At 48.5% G+C, this 20485-nt stretch overlaps 1 protein-coding gene across 1 annotated transcript in view; it reads left to right on the top strand.

Annotated features, from left to right (window-relative positions):
• Positions 1–18614, top strand: part of ME3 (malic enzyme 3) — a gene marked incomplete at its 5' end in the record, with an annotated part of 133370 nt that extends 114756 nt beyond the window's left edge. Inside the window, 8 exons of the mRNA XM_082334230.1 lie at positions 194–303; positions 12584–12681; positions 13898–14011; positions 14708–14813; positions 15393–15535; positions 16814–16987; positions 17426–17524; positions 18362–18614. Coding sequence (XP_082190356.1) covers positions 194–303; positions 12584–12681; positions 13898–14011; positions 14708–14813; positions 15393–15535; positions 16814–16987; positions 17426–17524; positions 18362–18523 — 1006 coding nt within the window. The 3' untranslated portion in view covers positions 18524–18614. The remainder of the gene's footprint in view (positions 1–193; positions 304–12583; positions 12682–13897; positions 14012–14707; positions 14814–15392; positions 15536–16813; positions 16988–17425; positions 17525–18361) is intronic.
• Between the last annotated feature and the right edge of the window lie 1871 nt (positions 18615–20485).

The following is a 20485-nucleotide window of genomic DNA, read 5'->3' as shown; positions in this document are numbered from 1 at the left end:
TGTAGCGTTGCATGGGCTTGTTGTGACCCAAGTGCAGGACCCGGCACTGAGCCTTGTTGAACTTCATACAGTTGAGGTTCAATTTTATCTTTTCACTCGAGTCTCTAGCTACATTGTGCTGCTAAAAGATGTATATATCATCCTATGTTGTGGAAATACTTTTATCCATTTTTAATTACCCTTTAACTTGCAGGTACGGCATGAATTGTCTGATCCAGTTTGAAGATTTTGCCAATGCTAACGCTTTTCGTCTCCTCAATAAATACCGCAACAGATACTGTACATTCAACGATGATATTCAGGGTAAGTACTGTTAGGAAAGTGCAAATTTAACCTTCACCTTGTCATGAGGAAAGGTGATTAAGATCACAAGACTATTTATTATACAATACTGAGATGTGTGATAAATTTTAGAGTTTACACATCAGCATTTAAAAATATAAACAGAAGCACAGCGGTCTAAGTTGAAAAGTGAGTCTCCATTGTTTTTAGGAATTTAGCTGCTCACTGCAGAAATGTTGTTCAAGGGAGAAAATGGATCATGTGCTTTAGATTATTAAGGTAATTTAGAAAGTTCCATTAATTTTCTATAATTTAGCTAAAACAATGATGACGTTTTAGCAGTTACGCAAGGCTTTCAGTTTCCATCAGCCAGGTGGTCATTAGCTGATCCTGGCATTGTCCCTCTATTGTTACCCTCCTAATTACATGCACAAATGGAAAGGAAAACCAGCTTCTTTCCTCTCCATGGATGCTAACTCCAGGGTAATCCGAGAACAGATATGTTCTCCCCTAGAGTGGTTAACATAATTCTTCCAGCACCAAAGAGGAATGACAGCAGCAAAGCTGGGGTTATAACCAGCATGTCTCCAGGCCCTGTGAGCTCAGCAGTCAGCAGGATTGCTCAAATGTGCAGAGGGACGCAAGCTGCATATTGGTGGCATCCTGGTCTGGTGCTGACTTTGCTTTAAACCATTGGAAGGGCTGTTTGCCCATCTGACAGGGACAGGATCTTCCCAAGTGATTACAAATAACCAGTTCTTCTCCTGTGAGTCCCTTCATCTTTTCTTCTTTTGTCTAGTCCTGCTTGCAACATGCAGAAATTTCCGAGGTTTGTTGATTTAATTATTTGCAGTCGGCTGGGCTTATCCTCACTTGTACTTGAAAGAGACTGAAAGAAATGCCAGTGTCATTTTTCACACAATGCTGGTTCTTTTGTGAGCAGAATTTCCAGCACTATTTCTGCATCTGCTACCCGTCTAGCAATATTTGGCAGTGTGTGTAACAGCCTGCTCATATCTGTCATGGCACAAGAGGGAGTAAGACCCTGGCTCGTGGGAATATGGTTAGTGTGATGGGACGCACAGTCCTGCTCAAAGACAGTTTCATGAAGAGGGTTTAGAAGCAGAGGAGGTTAAGGCATTTCAGAGAAGGTGAGATAGATACTCCTGTCCAAGAAGACTCATTAGGTGTTCTTGCCCACCACAAAAGCTTTCAGTGGAGAGGAGCACAGAAAAAGAGAACACAGGAGATCTACATTTTTTAATTGAAGTCTTGAATGGAGGAACCAAGAACTCGAACTTTTCTGCAGATGGACAGATGAAGCCCATAATAAGAAGCTGATGATATAAAGATTTATTTTGGATTAGTTGCTCTCTCTGCAAGTGGAAGCGGACTCAGCAGTCGAAAGGAAAAGAGGCCAGGCAATGTGGCAGATCTGCAAGCCTGGACGTAGGTTTTCTTGGGGGAACTGGAGTGAACTGGAATGGTTTCTTCGATTGACAGAGAGAAGAAAAAGAGGATATTAAAGCAAAACTGAAGATTATGAGTGGGAAGCAGGAGACTGTGTTTTTTATAGTTTCTTTTTGGCCATAGGTCATAGCTGAATGCCTGAGACAGTTCCTGGAAACGACTCCCCCAGAGGAGCAAACCACATCCAGGAGGATGCTGTAAAACAGCCTTGCCATAAAATGGACCTTGTCTGCTTCTCCCCAGTTAGATGTGTGTCACGGTGCATGGGAGATGTCAAGTCCTCTGAAAATTCTCCAGAGTCCCACCTGTTAAAACAGTAGGATTTTACCTCTTACTAGTAAAACTCCCTTATATACTCAAATAAAGCATCTAGCTGGCACCCATTTCACAGTAGTAGATAAGGAAAGAAATCCTGCTGATCTTTTGCGCAGACAAGCAATGAGTCAAGGGAAGCAAGCCACTGTTTCAGGCTATTTTATGTAGCTGTCAGAAAGAAAAGGGGATTACAAGCCGGGGTTGTAGTCAGGAATGAGTTTTGAGGACCTTTGGGAAGCTGAAGTAACTTGGATCTGCTCAGTTAACTCTGTCTTGGAGTCATGTCCGAGATTAATGGAGTTGAAGCTGGGATGAGCAGTCTGATGTACCCACCCTAACACACCCCTCTGTATCCCCAGATGATACCAGAAAGGTAGGAAGTGCCATTTTCTCACTTACACCCTCCTGTTCTTTGGTTTTGCCTCAGGCTCTCTCTTTTCTAACATGCTGATGTTTCATGACTTGCCTGCTTAAAAAAGTGGGAGAGTTCAATGCAAATTGTGTTTTAAATGCTTAATGAGAATTATACAAAGCCTTGTTTAAGCAGGCCTGATTCATTTTACTCGAGTCAGGCAGGAACAGACCTCCTGAAGCCAGAATTATCCCAGCTTCCGAGCCAGTGTTGTTTTAACTATATTGATTTAGAAACACATCCTAGGCACAAACAGTGCAAGTTAGATCAGGCCTGAGCTATGCTAATTTAAAGTCATTGCCCGTTGGTTAGTGGGACTCTGAATGCGGTATGCCTACACACACACACACAGATGAGGTGTGGGAAGAAAGTATAAATTGCTCCACTTAAACTCCCTTGGGCCTCCCTCTTGCTGCCCCAGGGCCTACACAAACAGAAAGCAGTTTAAAATATTAACGCCTACATTTTTTTGTTACACAAATTACCATATTGCCAAATCCATCCTAACCCCACAGAATCAAAATGACTCAGACCCCTTCCAGTTCGAGCCAGCCTGCTGATGCCGAGTGGGACGCCTGCCAGGTACCACAAACTGGGACGAGGTGATTGCTCTTGTTCTGAAAGCCATTAGCCTGGGAGCTAGCAGGAGCCGGCTCACAGTGCCCGCGCGTGGGAGCTCCCCATTAAGGGAGTGCTTCTCCTTCCTCCTTGGGGGTGATGACATCAGTCCTTTCCCAGCTCTGTCTGGGTTCATGCAAGGGGCAACAGCTTCAATTTCAGCTCTACAGGAGAAAATTGATTGTCACTTCTTCCTTTTTCCCAGTAAAGTACCAGGGCAGGCGATGAAGCACATATGAAATTGGAGGGACATGAGAATGCTTTAGATCCTGCTTTCTCTTCCTACTGTAACATTGCTCCACTTAACTGCGCACAGTGATAAAAAGTAGACAACTGAAAAGTCTTACAAAGGTGTCAAGTCTTGTGGATCCCTGAGACAGGCATCTCTGGCTTCCTGCTTCATACAAGAAAATATATAAAATCATTCAAGAGGTTAGCTTGGAAGGGAGCACTGGACATCACCCAGCCCTCACTCAAATAAAAGGTGATTTCAAAGTTAGATCCAACATTAGATCAGGTTCCTCAGAGCCTTGTCCAGCCAAATAATTTCCAATATCTACAAGGATGGATATTCACAACCTTTTTATGCTGCCTCTTCCAAAGTTTTCTCATCTTCTTTGTGCATTGTTTCCCCTAATATCTAATTGGAACTTCCCTAGATGCAACTTGTGTTCATTGCCCCTCATCCTTCCGCTGTGCACCTCTGAGAAGAATCTGGCTGCTTTACAAACACTCGGTAAGTAGTTGTAGACAGAAATTAGATGCCCTCTTAGCCTTCTCCAGCTTAATGAAACCCAAGTTTCTCAGTCCTCCTTGTACACCCTGGGCATGTTGATGGCCCTCCTCTGGACTTCCTCCAGTTTGTCAATATATTCCTTGTGCTGAGAGCCCCGAACTGGAGATACTAGTCTAGATATAACCTCAAAAGTGTTGAAATAGAAAGAAATGATTACTTTCCTTGACCTGCTGGCTAGACTTCTGTGGACACAGTCTAGCAGGCTGTTGGCCGTCTGTGCCACAAGAGCGCATTGCTGGCTCATCTTCAACCTGTTGTCCACCATTACACCCAAGTCTTCTTCTGCAAAGCTGCTTCTCAGCCATCAGCCCCTACCATGTGCTGCTGCGTGAGGTTATTCCCTCCTCCCAGGTGCAGGACTTTGCATTTGCCTTTGCTGACCTTCATGAGGTTTCCCTGAACCCATTTCTCCAGCCTTCTGAAATCGCTGTGAGTGACAGTCATTGATTGCTATCCCCAATTTGTAATCACCCACGAACTTGCTGGGCGTGTACTCTGTCTTATCATCCAGGTTGTTAATAGAACGTAAATAGTACTGACCTCTTTGTACCACTTTGTACCACTGACCACAAGCCTTTGAGCCCAGCAGCCCAGCCGCTTTTTCACTCACCTGATAGTCCACTTGTTCAGTCTGTATCTCTCCAGTTTGGCTACAAGGATGCTTTGGGAGATTGTTTCAAAGGCCTCATGCAGGTCAAAGAAAGCAACACCCACTGCCCTCTCCTTGTCCATGTAGCTGGTTGTCTCATCATATAAGGCAGCCAGGTTGGCCAGGTCAGGCATGATTTGGCTTGGGAAATCCATGCTGCTCTCAATCACCTTTACGTTCATAGACCTGCCTTCTTGGAAGATTTGCTTTGTAATCCACAGGTACTGAGGTTAGGTTGACTGAGCTAAAATTCCTTGGATTCTTCTTCTGGCACTACTTGAAGATGGGTGTGACATTTGTCTTTTTTCAGGCATTGGGAATCTTCCTGATTACCAAAACCTTTCAAAGAATGACTTTGTAATGCCATTGGCCATGTACCTCAGCATCCTCAGATGCGTCTCATCAGGTCACATGGACTTCATCTGTTGAATAATCCCTGCTAAACAGGCAGGAGTCTATAGAAACCCTGTAGATTTGCACACCTAAGGTTCTCAGCGTGGGACTAGGGCTCTGTGTGCACGTGCCTCACTGTCTTTGGGGTAAAGAGCCTGTCTAATTCCAACACAGCCTTCAAAGATGTGCACTGAATACCCACAAGAATCAGCAGGAGTTTGTGCCTGGGCTAAGCAGAAATGGGATCAGACCCACCAACCTGTGAATTGAGTTGGACTGCTTGGCTGGCTGAACAGAAATCTTTATGTTCCAACAGAGATCCTTCAGTGTCACTATTCAGTTATCTGATCAGACATAACAAAAATATTATTGACGATGAGAGTGGTTGAACACTGGGACAAGTTGTGCAGAGAGGCTTTGGGACTTTTATCCTTCGAGAAGGCCCTAAGCAACCTAATCTAATTTGGAAGCTAGCCCTGCTTTAAGCAGATACTGGGCTAGGTGACCTCCAGGCATCTCTTCCAACCTTATTTTTTTCTATGAAAAGTTCATTCTCCTTTTTGATCAGTGTGTTACCCTCCATATTCACATATCTAACATGAATTCTTCAGGCTTAGATTGCTTACTCAGTACTGAACAGCAGAAGCTGTTCTGGAAGTTTAGCCAGAGTTGCAGAAAAATGAAGAAATCTCGAAAGTGTTATTTAATTAATTGTATCTGATCATGTCATTCAAAACCCTTTCACACATATGGGGAGGGCAGAGAGAACAGTGCACAGAAGCATAAAGCCTACTACCTCCTGGCTTTGGGCATCTTTAGCAGTCTTTTAAAACTAGACCTGATGTAAGTGTAACATTGATAGCTTCTCAAAGAAGAACCACCAATCTGAGTGTTTCAGATACATCCGTATCTAGTTTGAGACACCGTGAACAGATAGGACTTCTAAAATAGGCTGAACACCTACACCGTGCAAATGAGACTTCTTCAAGGCACTTTAAGATGGGAAACCCCAAATCAATAGCCACATTACAAACACTCAGCCTTTATTATTTCTGTAGTCCCTCCACAACTAAAGTAATCCACAGGCAATGCACAGGGGTCATCACTTTCGCAGAACCTCTCTGGGTCTTTTCCCACTCGTTAGAGCAGTGATTCCCCTTTGTTGTTGGATGTGTGACTGCTGATGAGTCTTAAAATATCTCTTGACCCACCAACCACCTTTTCTAATTATCCTAGCAGATAACCTTTCCATAACCTTTCCAGGACACTTCAGGAAGCAGTGTCCCAGCCTGAAGGGACACTGCTCCCAGACCTCAGCTGAGGGGTGGGAACAGGCTGGCTCCAGCGCCGCAAATCTGAGCGGCTTCAAACATTTGGGTGAGTTAGGAAGCAATCATGTGCAAACGTGGCCTAATTCGCAGGCACGTTTCCATGTGCCGTGCAAAGCAGGCGAAGCCAGTTTTTGGCTCGGCATTAACTAATTTCAGCAGATGAAAATGGTACAGTATCTTACTTTGTTGTTTCAGCTGGTGTGGAAAATGCATCAGTAATTATCACAGGAAGCTAAGGAGGGGGGGAAGCACAATAGGAAGGGAGCGCTGGACGATACCCTGCTGCAGAACAAAGCAGGCTATGTCCTGCCAGGCAGCTCCTGAGCAGCACGCTTTCCCTGTGGGGATTTACCCGGCCTGAAGATAGATGTGGAGATGTTCTCAGTCCTGTAGAGGTTCACCATTACCAGGCCCATGCTGTGCCCTGCAGCAGAGGAGGCTCCTGCATTTTCCCTTGATAGTTAATAAGCATTAACTATTTAAGGGCCAGCTCCTAGGCGTGTGTCTAAATCACACATGGACTGCTAAACAAGCTGGGTCAGAACAGAATGGACTCCTGGGTGTAAATAGCCTTCAGTGTCTTGGGCTTAGTGGTGCAGGGCCCTAAAGATCTGGCCTGTATCTTCTGTCATTTGGGGGATTGTAACATTTGATTCTTTTTCCTCTCCTGCTTTTCTTGTTCACTCTTTTTCTTGTTCACTGGATGCCCTTGCAAACTCCTCCTTTGCCGTAAAGAGCAGTGTACATAACCTCAGTATTAAGCTGTCCATGATCTTTAAGCACAGTCCAGGCTAAGGAGGCAAAACAAACAGAAGAACCGGGCTGTGCTCTGAAGTGGTTTAACTCATCGGTATAAAACAGCACCCACAGGGCCTCCACTGCCGCGGTGGGGATGGGGATGCCTTGTTGTGAAGTGCTGGCAGCTGCCTGGTAGCCTCTGCCTTCGTGGACGAGGGGGTTCGGTCTGCCCCTTGGCACAGCCTGGGCGCTGGCTGGCACTGCGCAGGCAGGAGTGAGGGCAATGCTGCAGGCCAGTGCTGTGACGTGTTTTTAAGGTGCTGCACTGTGTAGTCCAAGCACTTTACAGTGGAAGGATTAAAATCAAGCACCTAGAGGTGACCTGCTTTAGGCATCTACTTTAAGATGCGCTCTGCATCTCTATTGTCAGACAGCTCTTCAGCATACCACTGCTGCTTCTGGGTCACCAGTGTCCCTAAATCTGTTAGTGGAGAAAGCGAGTTCCTTCCCTGAGCATCGATGCTTTGCAATTTACTGCTGTTTTCGTTATCATAGAATCATAGAATCATTTAGGTTGGAAAAGACCTTTAAGATCACCAAGTCCAACTGTTAACCCAGCACTGCCAAGTCCACCACTAAACCATGTCCCTAAGCACCACATCCACACGTCTTTTAAATACCTCCAGGGATGGGGACTCAACCACTTCCCTGGGCAGCCTGTGCCTGACCACCCTTTCACTTTTCCTAATATCCAACCCAGTCCTCCCCTGGCGCAGCTTGAGGCTGTTCCCTCTCATCCTGTCACTGGTTACTTGGGAGAAGAGACCGACCCCCACCTCGCTACAACCTCCTTTCAGGTAGTTGTAGAGAGCGATAAGGTCTCCCCTCATTGATTTGCTCCACACCATTTCTAGGTTTATTTTCTAAATGTCTTACAGAGGCCCTTTAGGGGAAGGCTAACACTAGCCCACAGCCATGGAGGTGAAGACCTTGAGCTGCAAACACTTCGGCAGCTTTTTGCTTCAGCTTTGTTGTGTTTGACTTTTGATTATGTATTTGGAGTGAAACCGGACAAGCTCCACTCTGCTTTCCAGTAACAGGCGGAACTGCTGCAGGGAGTTAATGTGAACCAGGATTTGGAAAATCCCTATGCTTCCTCTGCATCCATAAATTTAGATATATTTTCTTGGCTGCCTTTTGCTGGAGGTGTTAAACTGGCGTTTGCTGTTCCCTGGGCCCTCATCTTGGCATGGTTTTGATGGGGTGAAGTGTAAGCAGGTGGGACAAGGGTAAAAAATAGATGATCAGGCTGAATTTGGCCATCTCTTCCACCAGTGTGCTGTGGAGAAGGGGGAATCACCCACACAGGTGTAGTATGAAGAAACGGGCAGTGGTGTGGCTACGCACTCCCATCACTGCTGCTACCAGAAGGACTCAGCATGGTGGTGATGCTCTGCTCCGCTCAGCCAGCCCCGGGCCAGGTGACTGGGCAGTGCCAGCCCTCAGCATGGGGCTGAGGACCTGACACCCCAGGCATCCACGGTGTCCCCGCTTCCCCCCATGTCTCCTGCGTAGCCACTGGGTGCTATCCCACGCGGCACAGCCTTGCCATCGGCGCTGGGCAGCACTTTCCCTGTTGCACTTGTGCCGGCGCCGCCCATAACTCCGTGTGCGAAGCCGCTCACCCCTCTGTCCGCTCTCCCCGCTCTGAAGGAAGGATAAGGTCCCCGTGCATGGGTGCCTCTGGGCTGAGCCTTTTCCATCTGTGCAGCGTCTTGAAGCTGTGGAGCGGATCCTTGCCCCGGGGTTTTGCTCCAGTGTAGCTCCAGCTCCCTCCACAGGGGCTTGTTCTTACTTACACTAGTGCAAGTGGAACATCAGCCTCAGAGGGGTTTTCCTTAATGTTTAACATATTCTGAATGTTCCTGAGTGTCAGAGATTTAATTCCTACTGGGATGGCCATTTTCCTGAGTGTACCTTAGGTTTAAATGCCTCTTTTCTTTGCCGGTCCTGTTGCTCTGGACTCCCCAGAGAGGCTCCTGAGGTCTGCTTGCTATTTTGTGATATTATGTTGAGCGTTCACTTTGGGTCTTGGACAGAGGGGATGATTTGTGAGCATTTTCCTTTCTTCTCTCTGTGCCAGTCCATATCTTACCTCAGATACAGACCGGCTAAGCTGGCTCTTGCTAATTACTGAAGGAAGTAGTTATCATCTGCCATAGCAGCATTCAATCTCTTTGGAAAACAGACAGACGAAGGTGTTGAAGGGTGGTTGTTTTTTTCTTGCCACAACTCAAGGTGAGGGGGTCCCCCCCATCTCATTTTGTGGTCTTTTCAGAATTGAAGCACAATGATTAGCCAGTTCCTTACATGAACCAGCTGTGAACTCTCCTCCATAGAGATGCTCTATTGTTCCATGCTCAGAAATTGTCATTATCAAAGAAAAGTATTGAGCTGAAGCCAAGGTATAGTAACTTTGTTACTTGAGTAATGGGGGTGAGATGCAGTTTGGGAGACGTGGAGGGATTAGAAACACATTGGAGAGCGAGGAGGAGGATTAGGAATGGCAGAGCTGAACAGAGTCCTGCTGTTAGTCAGAGCCGCAGTGCAAGTGCAGGGGATGAGTAATGGCACACCCAGTCCCACAGGTCTCTGCTCTGCAAAATGCACGCTGCTCTGCAGACTGAGTCCATGCACCCTTTCTCTCCATACGCCCCACATCACAAATTCCTGCTAATAACATCTTTAAAAAAGGCCTCGAGTCCCTCTGCTGAATGTCCCACGAGCATTTTCCATTTAAACAGGTTTGCAGATACCATCATGTGTCACATCAGACTTCTTGACAGTCATAGAGTATAGAGCAATTTTGCCTGAGTCAGGACCAAGAGAAACAAGATATTTCTCCAGTTACATTTCTTTCTTTTAAATACTTTCCAGGCATCTATTGCTGCTAATGCTGTGACCTGACACACTGTCGTACTGTAATTATTCCGCTTCTGGATTTCTTTCTCTGATCAGTTCCCCACTCCCACGCAGGGATTTGGGGATTTCTGTGCAACGTAAGCCTGAGAGATGGCATGTGAGCGTGCGTGAGCACACGCATAGGTGTTCATATCCTACTGCATGCCACAAGCTTAGCATCGCTGACAACTGCAGGACCCTGGGCTCTCCCCACTTCTTTGCAGTTCAGACTGCCAGGGTGGGATCCCTTCCTCCAAACTTCAGATGTCTGCAATAGAAGTGTCTACATGTGTTCCAGTTATCCTGTCTCTCTTAAAAAACTCTGTGGTGGTAGTGACACTTTTTGGGTGCATTTCATTTGACCCAGTTCAGGTGTCTGCTTTAGCATGTGCAGGATCATACATGGTTGTTTAGAGGAGTCCCATCCATCCCATCCCATCTGGCACGGCAGCAAGCCAGGCAGTCCTGCTGATTATAGACTTACTGAAATATGGAGAATAAGCATGTGACACCCATAAAAAGCAAAATCTGAAAACTAGGCAATTATCTGGTGTTCCTTTAAAGTCCTTGGATGTTCATTATCTTCCTCTGCAATTTTTCTAGTCCGATGGCATGGCATTTCACCAGGTAAATACATTACCCTAAATACAGCTTAAAAAGGCAGAGATTTGGTGCAGAAGCAAGAGGAAATCCTTCACGTACATCCTTCAGTTGTCTGAGTTGACACGTTAATACTGAAGCAGCAGAGCACTCAGTGCCGGGTTCCCTCCCCATCAACTCCCTGTTAAACTAACTGACCTCAGATGGTCTGGATCTGGAAATAAACTGATCCGAACTGTTTTCTGAGCTAGTGACAGGAATTCATCCTTAGTGCCGAAGCACCAACCGTTAGTCTAGTCCACTTTGTGTTCAAGACAGATGCTTGCAGTGCCCTCATGAGTAAGAAATGATGCTGCTGCCATTCTGTACCGGTGTGCCTGTGCATGGACACCGTGGCACTAACGTTTGCTGCAGGAATGTGGCTGCTGCCATCTCTGCTAAACCAGAATCACTCTTAAGTGGCACTAATTATTCATTTTTGGAGAACTAAACTCATCTGAGTTATAAAAGAAAAATGTTGGTGAGCTAATAGTATTGATAAACACTTCTGATCTGGCCAATAAAGCTTTTCTCTGTCAGAGTAGCTTATATAGGTTCCCTAAGCGAAATAGGCCATGTCAATAAAAGTTAGTTCTCTGCCAGAGTAACTGTATTCCCACTAGATTTTCTGCTTGCATGGAAATAATGAGAGAGTAAATCATTCCCCGATGCCATGATATACCAGTAGATTTCTAGTTTAGCTGTGGCTTTAGCACTAAAGAAAAGGAGCAGGTAAAGCTGAATTTATTTTCTCGGTCCTTGACAGATGAGGCAGCACCATCTGCTGGTTTCACTGCTCATGCTCATGCTTTGCTCATGAGCTGCTCTTGTTTCCCAGCCCGGCTGTTGGCTGATGCCCGGCAGCACCCCAGGCTCTAAGGACCCTCCAAGGGCCTCAGTGAAGCACTGGCTGATTGAAACCCTGATGCACTGCCTCATTAAATGGGCAGGAAAATAGGAAATGCTGGAAATCTGGTGAAATCAGGTTTATTAGCCTAAAAGCGTTCATTGTCCGCCCCACCCATGACCACTCACTCAAGACTTGTTGCTTGTGACCTCCCTGATTTCTCACAAAGCTTCTGGAGATGAGAATGGAGACACCTGCATTAGAGCTGGGGACAGCATCAGAGCTGGGGGCACATCTGAACTGGCGTCCTTTAAAAGGCTGAGGAATAAAACTGCCTCCTTCATTCCTAGCTCACCTTTAGCACCTGTATCCAGCTTGCCCCGGTGACCCGAGATACCACCAGTGCCTGAATCCTCACTAGTCTGTGCCTTACTTGATTTCTTTCCACCCTGTTCCTTCACCTGGGATAGGACATTAGATTAATGCTATATGTGACTGATGTGAGGGGAAGGCAGGTTTATTCAGCCTAGGCATCTGCCTCCCTTGAAGGATGGAAAGCTGTGCATATCACGGTGGCTGTAACAGCAGGACGCTGCTCTCCATACACTGGATTCTTTCTCACTAATCTGGGACCAGCTCATGTTCTCAATGACTCCTTAATGCTTGGCAGTGAGGCATGATGGTTCTGAGTCAGGATATCAGAGTATTAGGGAGGTAAAAAAAGAGAAGGTGGTGCTGGACTGTGAAGGTAAATGAGGAGAAGGGGATGATAATGCCATGATCACAGAGGATTTTGTGACAAGGGTGCCCAAGTTCAGACCACCACTCTGCTACAGATGTCTTATGTGACCTTAGACAAGTCACATGCATCTTAAACCCTCGCAAGTTAGGTATTAACTTCTGGCGTTCTGGGACCCAGTGTCCCTTTGAGTCTATATAGAGGGAAATTGGTGTTCTCCTGCCTTGCAGGGGTCTTCTGAGGATTAATATTTCAGAGTAGGAAAGGCACTCTGATCCTTTAGTGACAGGATCTAAGACAATGGTTCCTACCACAAGGTTTCTAACAGCCTATCAGTAGGGTAGACAATCCATTTGCCAGGATGTCCATCTCATAGTGTTTCTCTCTTTTCAGGCACCGCGTCTGTTGCCGTTGCTGGCATCTTTGCAGCCTTAAGGATCACAAAGAACAAGCTCTCTGACCATAAGTTTGTTTTCCAGGGAGCTGGAGAGGTAGGAATGTTCTTGAGTTTGTGCCTAAATGTGATCTAAATTCAAATTTAGAGAGAGAAAAGTCAACCATGAAACTTCCTGCAGGGCTTGGCTTCATGAAAACAAAGCACCGAAGCAGGTTCCTTGTCACTGGGCAGGAGCGGGCCCCACAGGTGGATCTTGCCGCTACGTAGAAGTTGCTAACAGTCTTTCAGTGACCTCTTGGCCCATGAGTCCTGGGCAGACTTTCTGGAAGCTACGAGGCTGCCCTTGTGTCAGTGGGGCTTTAAGTACCTTGAGGGAAGTCCCTGATGAGGCAAGGTGCTGCAGGAACATTAAGGAGGCTGGTTTCAGTCCTCAGAGTTGGTATTTAGGGTAAACCAGAGCCTCTTTCGCAATAGAGTCAAAAGGATTCAGACTCAAAGAACTGTAAGAACATAATCCCAGGTTTTGGAGCCAATCATATTGCCCCGATGGCAGAAGTCAGGTAGTCTGTAAGGTGCCTTGCTCAAAGAGAGAGGGGGCAGAAAAAGTCTCTAAAGCCTGGACTGTGGACTCAAGGCGTTGGTCCAGGTCCTGGCTCAGCTCTCACCCACCTATGGGACTTTGGGCAAGGTCTGTTACTCGCAGTTTATCCCTCTGTGAAGCAAAGATTGCTTCTTTTCTCTCTCCACCCCTCCTGAGAGACACGTCCATGCTGTGGCACAGAGAACATCCTGCCTTGTCCCCATCCAGTCCCCATCTGGGCAGGAGGGCTGGGCACGGCTGTAGGACCACGAACACACACAGCATGTCCAGGGCTGCTTCCTCAGGCAGGAATGGGAGAAGAGGACTTGCCTCTTGGCAGTACTTCAGATGCAGCAATCCCACTCTGCTTTGAGTTCCTCTGTACCAGCATCGTCAGCAACGTTTGTTCAGTGTCTGCCCCTTTCCCTCCCCTGCAGCAGCTGGTTTAAATGATGGAGACAGCCTCTGCCTGTCAAGGTACCACCTCCACTGCTCCAGCCTCACGGGCAGCCTGCTCTGCTGGATGATTGTTTGGGTTTTTTTTTTTTATTTACGTCAGCACCTACAGTGCTAAAATCAGCCCCGTGCCATGGCACTGTACAAGCATGGAGCAGAAAGCCTCCCAGCTTTGTGCAGTGCTGGGGGATGACCCAACACATATCTCATTTAAAATCTTCCCCCCCAAAAGATGATGATTCCCCAATGAAGTGTTTATATACTTGTGTTCCAGGCTGCAATGGGCATAGCTCATCTCATCCTCATGGCCATGGAAAAGGAAGGAATTTCACGAGAGGATGCCATCAAAAAAATTTGGATGGTGGACTCCAAGGGACTGATTGTGAAGGTAAATTTGTCTCCAGAGCTGAGCTCCACACCCCTGCCGCCTTCTGCAAGCTAGAGAGAGGCCAGAGCAGGCAGATACCTTGGACCCTGCTCAGCCCTGGAGTAAGGGCTGCAGTTTTACTGGTGTCAGCAGAGCTGTTCCTGCTTTCAGAGGACTAGATCTCACCGTGACAACAGTGTACCAGCAGCACTGCCTACCCTAAAGGCAATCCTTCGGGCTAGGTCTCTGAAGTGGTAGGATAGACTGATGTCTCAGTGGTATTGTAACTCCATATGGCCATGGTCTCAAGCAGCGCTAGAAGCCTTGCATGCCAGTCATACGGGGTAGTGCAACAGCAACGTTGTGCCCTGCTTGGTGATCCAACCTGGCCCAGCTCTACTCTGCACTGCCTGGGTCCTCAGGACCTCTGCCCTTGTCCCTTCTCAGACCTGAGGAGACTTGTACAACTTCTCTGCCTTGGCAGCCAGATCCTTCCTCCACACAATCAATGTATTTTGGAGGGTGAGAGGAGCAGAGACCAGCCCCGTGTGATGTTACACCAACAGCTCAATGCCTGACTGGCTGATGCTGAGGACCCGTTCTGAGGAATCTGATTTAAGTAGATGGCCAAGAGATGAAATGAACTGATGAGTTACTACATTATGTCTCCACCTTTTGCCAACAGACCAAAGTTTGACTCGTTCTTTGTCCTCACAGGGCAGGAGCCACCTGAACCATGAGAAAGAGATGTTTGCCCAGGACCACCCCAGTGTGAACACGCTGGAAGAGGTTGTGCAGAAAGTGAAGCCTACAGCAATTATAGGTGGAGTTCCCTTAGTGCGACCTTTTCACATCAATTCAGTTCTTAGGAGAGTTTCTGTCTTTCTTCCAGGGCCTCCTTTTGTTCTCCCAGTCAAAACAAAATGAGCTTTTTTTTACCCCCATTTTGTCAGTTGACTTTTCCATACCCTTTCCCCTTTGACCGTGAGGCACAGGCTTCCTCTCCTTTGGAGCTGTAGGAGCCCTCCCAGACAGGGCTGCAGAGGGACGTGCCGCGGGAGGCAGGATTTGGGGCTCTCGGCAGTGAGCTGAGCAGGCTGAGCAGGATAAGGATGACAACAGGCAGCTTGGGCAGGTCTTCAGGAGGCAAAGTGCTGAATGCCACAGCCAGACCAGCCCAAACACTGATTCCCACCCTGCCCAGAGTAGCAGAGGGATTTATTTGGAGATAGGCTTTTAATTTTGCCAGAATATGAGAAACATTCCTACCTGCATCTCCAGAGATAGAGCCCATTCCCTCCCGCAGTTCATTTACCGACAGAGGCATCCAAGAGGGATCAGCCCAATGCGCTGAAGTCAGACAGTCAGAAAGCACCATCTCACTCTGCTGTTGTTGTTTTAGGTGTCGCAGCCGTTGCAGGAGCTTTCACTGAGAAGATTTTGAAGGACATGGCAGCCTTCAATGAGAGGCCCATCGTGTTTGCCCTGAGCAACCCCACAAGTAAAGCGGAGTGCACAGCGGAGCAGTGCTACCGCCTCACCGAGGTACTGGAGCTCAGCGTAGGGAAGCTGGGTGCTCCGGGTACGCTGCAGCCATGACTGTACCAAGGAAACCACAGTGGCGCATGGTGGGCGGACAAGTGACAGTGGGCAGAAGTTGAAACAAAAGAGGTTCAAGCTGGTCATAAAGAAAAACTTGCACATTGTGAGGAGAGTCAGGAGGTGGAACAGGGGCCCAGACTGCTCGTGCGGTCTCTGTCCTTGCAGGTTTTCAAGACCAGACTGGATAAAGCCCTGAGCAACCTGGTCTGATTCCATAGCTGACCTTGCTGTGAGCAGGAGTTTGGGTCCCTACCAGCCTGAATTACTTTGTGATCCTCTAAAAAAAAGCACTTGCCTACTTCACCCACAGCTATCTGAGGTGTCCCATCATCCCACACTACTGTCCCCTGTGTTTTGCCACCGTAGCTATCTGTGTAACAGTTTCATCATCCAACTCAAGCTCAGTGTCACTGAAGAATTATTGTCATGTGGATTGACTTGGGGTGAGAGAGGAGGCCTTGTGTCACTCTCTCCTTTGCTCCCCCACCACCTGCTGCTGGCTAGGGCACTCACACAGTCCCCAGGCCTTTATCCCACATGAGTCCCTCTTCACACTCAGTAGATGGTTGACAGGGAGGAATCATAGAATCACAGAATTGTTTAGGTTGGGAAAGGCCTTTAAGATTATCAAGTCCAACTGTTAACCCAGCACTGCCAAGCCCACCACTAAACCATGTCCTCAAGCACCACATCTACCCATCTTTTAAATGGGGACTCAACCACTTCCCTGGGCAGCCTGCTCCAGTGCCTGACTACTCTTTCGGTGAAGAAATTTTTCCTAATATCCAATCTAAACCTCACTTGAGGCCATTTCCTCTTGCCCTATCGCCTGTTACTTGGAAAAAGAGACCAACCCCCACCTTGCTACAACCTCCTTTCAGGTAGTTGTAGAGAGCAATAAGGTCTTCCCTCAGCCTCCTTTTCTCTGGGAAGAGAGACTCCTCAGCAAGTTCAGAGCAGTTGCAGTTGGGCAGTGCAAACACCCACTCAGTGCTCAGTGGCCCTGTCCATGGCCCTGTTCGTGGCCCTGTTCGTGGCTCTGGGGACCAGGCCCTCCAGAAGTATCAACTGGAGATGGCTCTGGTGGAGATGCTTCTCAGTGACTGGCTGGAGGCTTGTCCACTTGGTCACCAGAGTCCCCTGAGCGCAGATCATGGCAGGCAGCAGAAACGTAAGATATCTCTTCTGAATTTGGATGCCTCTTTCTCTCTCTTTTATCAGGGACGGGGAATATTTGCAAGTGGGAGTCCATTCTCAAAGGTGACCCTGCCCAATGGACAGACCTTCTTCCCTGGCCAAGGAAACAATGCCTACGTCTTCCCAGGAGTGGCACTGGGAGTCATCGCATGCGGAGTCCGGCACATCTCTGATGATATCTTCCTCATCACAGCAGAGGTTTCCAACTGGCATTTAACTAATGTTTTTAAAAAGGTGATAAGAGGCACATGCACCTACTTGAGGTGTTTTCAAGAACCTGGCCTGCGGCAATGCATTGAGTGGAAATTGCACAACCTCAGCAAAAAGCCGTGGCCTTTTCTAGTCTCAGGGAAAGCTCAAGCTTCCATTGCACCTACAAAGGCGCAGGAGCCATGACAGGGTTCTCTTCATTCTCCACAACTGATGCCCTGGCACAGCACTTCCATCATTGTGGTTCCAGTTTTAAGTCTGTAATGAAACATATACAAACGTGTACTTCAAATAGTTCAGGAGTTCCCATTGAGAACTAGTCCCAGCTCTGCTGCTGCTGAGGTTTCAGACACGTATCGTGTAATGCTAGTGAATGTGGTACATGCTTGAGACCATCTCTGTAAACTATCTTTCTCTTCTTTCTAGTCCATTGCTGCTGAGGTGACAGAGCAGAATCTTGCAGAAGGAAGACTCTATCCCCCCTTGGACAGCATCAGAGAGGTGTCTCTCAAAATCGCTGTGAAAGTGAGTACTCATTTATTTCCACTTTCCGTGGTAGGGAGGGCAGGAATTGCCTTGGTATCATTCTTGCTTTGTGGTTTTTTAATTTAACTTTTTCTACAGCCTAAAGCAATGATTCTTAGGAGTCCTTCCAGCCAGAATTGCTGCTTTGATTTCTCCCATCATTAAAGCGCAAATGTGAAAAATACCTCCTGATTCTAGGTGCCTCACAGCTTACAAAGCTCTGCTTTATTACTTGGAGCTGTGAGGGCTCAGCACTTAAAAAAGTCAGGTTTAGGGTCAAATGCAAACATGATGCAAGTTGCCAAAAGATTTTAGGTTCCAAACTACTATTTTGGAACCTCTCCTCCTGTATTTGATAGGGGCCTAAGTACCTAAATACTATTCCACATCTCTGCTTGTTGTCTAATTGTGGTATCGGTGCCCTGTATACATCAAATTTGTAATTCCTGTTCAGGGGACACCTACTGAGAATCACACTGGCCTGCTAGGAGTTACTGACAGATGCACAGTGTAGCTGAGGAGCTCAAGGGTGTGAGCGGAGGTGGTTAACGGGCTGCTCTCCTCCTTTAATTGCACACTGCAGCCATTTTGCCAGGGCAGGGGTGTGCATTTCTAAGCAGCCAGTAATTGCCAGCAGCTTGCATTCCCTCACCCAAGGGATGAAGTGCAGCTGACTCAGGGAATTGCACAAAGAGAAAAAAGCAAAAAAGGACACAATTTTGAGGGGGGAGATGAGGGGAAAGAGGGAAAATACAGCCAGAGCCAAACTGCAGCTGGTTTCAACTTCATAACGTGCCAACTTTATTTCATCAGCTCATTTTGCTTATCTTTTTGCAGATTGTTGACTGGGCCTACAAGCATGGTCTTGCTTCTTGGTACCCCGAGCCAGCAGACAAGGAAGCCTTTGTGAAACGGCTCGTTTACAGTCCTGATTATGATTCATTTGTTATTGACGATTACAGGTGGCCCCCCGCAGCCATGCAAACACAAGATGTCTAAGTTTTTGTGAGAACTGTTTTCTCATTTTTTCCATCAGTTCCCATGGTTCATATCATTGCTGATATAAATGCACCTCCAGGCTTGCAGAATGATAAAAGTAAATTAATCCAACTAGTTTTTTACTTGCTGCTGCTTTTTCTCTGTGGGAGCATATCAGTAGGGAATAAAACAGAGTCCAAGCTGGGCAGTCAGTACCCCAAGGAGAGAGACAGACTATGGCTGCAGCCCGTCCCAGTCAATCAGCACTGCATATTGCTGGTTGCTTAACATACTGCCCAGCTCTCAGCTCAGCTGCCTTGGGAGAAGCTACCTGGGCCACCTCAGAAGCAGAGAGTCCCATTCCTAGCGGGAGTGCTCGCGGGAAGCTCAGAGCCCCACTCCCATGGTGGCAGCTGTATGCGTGCTCATCCCTCACACACGACAGCCGCACTTTGCCCGTCGCTCTCTGGATGTGATGGGAAGCGTATGCGTTGCCCTGGAGAGGTCCACGCTTGAGGAGCGCTACCCCTTCCTGCTTCAAAAGTCCCCAGTGTTTGGGGAGTCTTCTCCAACCCAAGCTGGTGCATGGGCCACGAAAACAAACCCCAAAACCTCCCTCAGCCCCGTGGGGATGACAGACTCCCTCCCCTCTGCAGTCCGGGCTGCTCTCCAAGGGCACAGGAGCCAAGGGACGCACAGCGGGCAGGAGAGCTGGAGACCAGGGCACCCCCGAACCCACACACGGCTGCCCCACTGCATCTTCTGGTGGGCACTGCTAAGGAAGGACTGCCACCAGCCAGAGACCCTCCTGGGGGGTCTCTCTGTGTCACAGAGCCCTGGGGAGGCCTCCCCTAGCCCAGAGATATTGCCCCTGCCCCCAAAGAAGGCCTCAGTGGGATACCAGTGTCCTTGGCCGTGATGGGGAGAGTGAGCTGTACGAGGGGAAACGCCTCAAGACCTCTCTGCCTTGGGCAAGAGAACAAGCGGGGAGCAATGGCAGGTACAGCGGGGGGTCAGTGAGCAGCTTAGGGAGAAGAGCGCCTGGTGAGCCTGGACAAAGCTGCTTGGGGCAGCAGGGTCCAAATAGCAAAACGGAGAGGCCATTCAGGCAACTATTTATGCCGTAATACCTTGCAGATTGGCTTCATTCTATAAAACAACCCATTAGATTATTAATCCATCTTCCTTTGCCAGTAACTCCAAATTACTACACTACAAACCCCTCCAGTTGGAAGCAACGCTCTTTATTGCTCAGTAAGCAGCGGGATTTCACCCTGGGCAATGCTCTCCCCTCCTCTGCTCACAGCTCGACAGCTGCAAGAGGGCAGCGCTGGCTCCCCAGCCTCTCCTCCCCACTGCAGGACTTGGGGCAGTGGGGCCCTTCAGGCTGGTGCTACCGGTGGATCTTCTCAGAGGCGCTAGGGAGCGAAAAAGAGAAGGTTCAAGGTTGATGTGCAGCGAGGGAGGCCGAGAACACTGGCTGACCCCTTCAGCCCCCACACTCCTGGGTGTGCGCCTGGCCCGCGGGAGTCCCGATGGTGTCTGTGGCTCTGTGGAGGCCCCTGGTGTCCCAGCCCGTGGCGGGGAACCTACGCAGCGCCAGGCTGAGGCGCTGTGCGAGGCCGGGGCAGAGACCTTTGGCCGAGCAGCTCCAGAGGCGCAGGGCAAGGCCTCTGGCTGCAGGTGCTGGGTGGGAGGAAGCAGGGGCTACGGGCTTTGAGGAGCTGGAGCCCAGCACCTCATCCCGCTGGAGATGCCCGAGTGTGGAGCCGCCCGTGGGTGTTGGGTGCCAGGCGGAGCTCTCACCTGGAGTCCCCACCCGCTGCCCCGGAGCGGGAGGGATGTCTGGTCGAGGGCCGCAGGATGCAAAGCCTGCTGCTGCCCCTCGAGCCGGGAGAGCCCAGGGCCCTGGGGGGTCCCCAAGGGGCTGCTGGTAGGGGGAAGGCGGCCGCTGCAGGAGGGGCTTACCAGAGCCTCGGCATT

The sequence above is a fragment of the Platalea leucorodia genome (assembly GCF_965183815.1).
Source record: "Platalea leucorodia genome assembly, chromosome: 2".
Lineage (NCBI taxonomy): Eukaryota > Metazoa > Chordata > Aves > Pelecaniformes > Threskiornithidae > Platalea > Platalea leucorodia.
The sequence above is the reverse complement of the archived record's forward strand: the minus strand, read 5'-3'. Positions and strand labels throughout refer to the sequence as shown.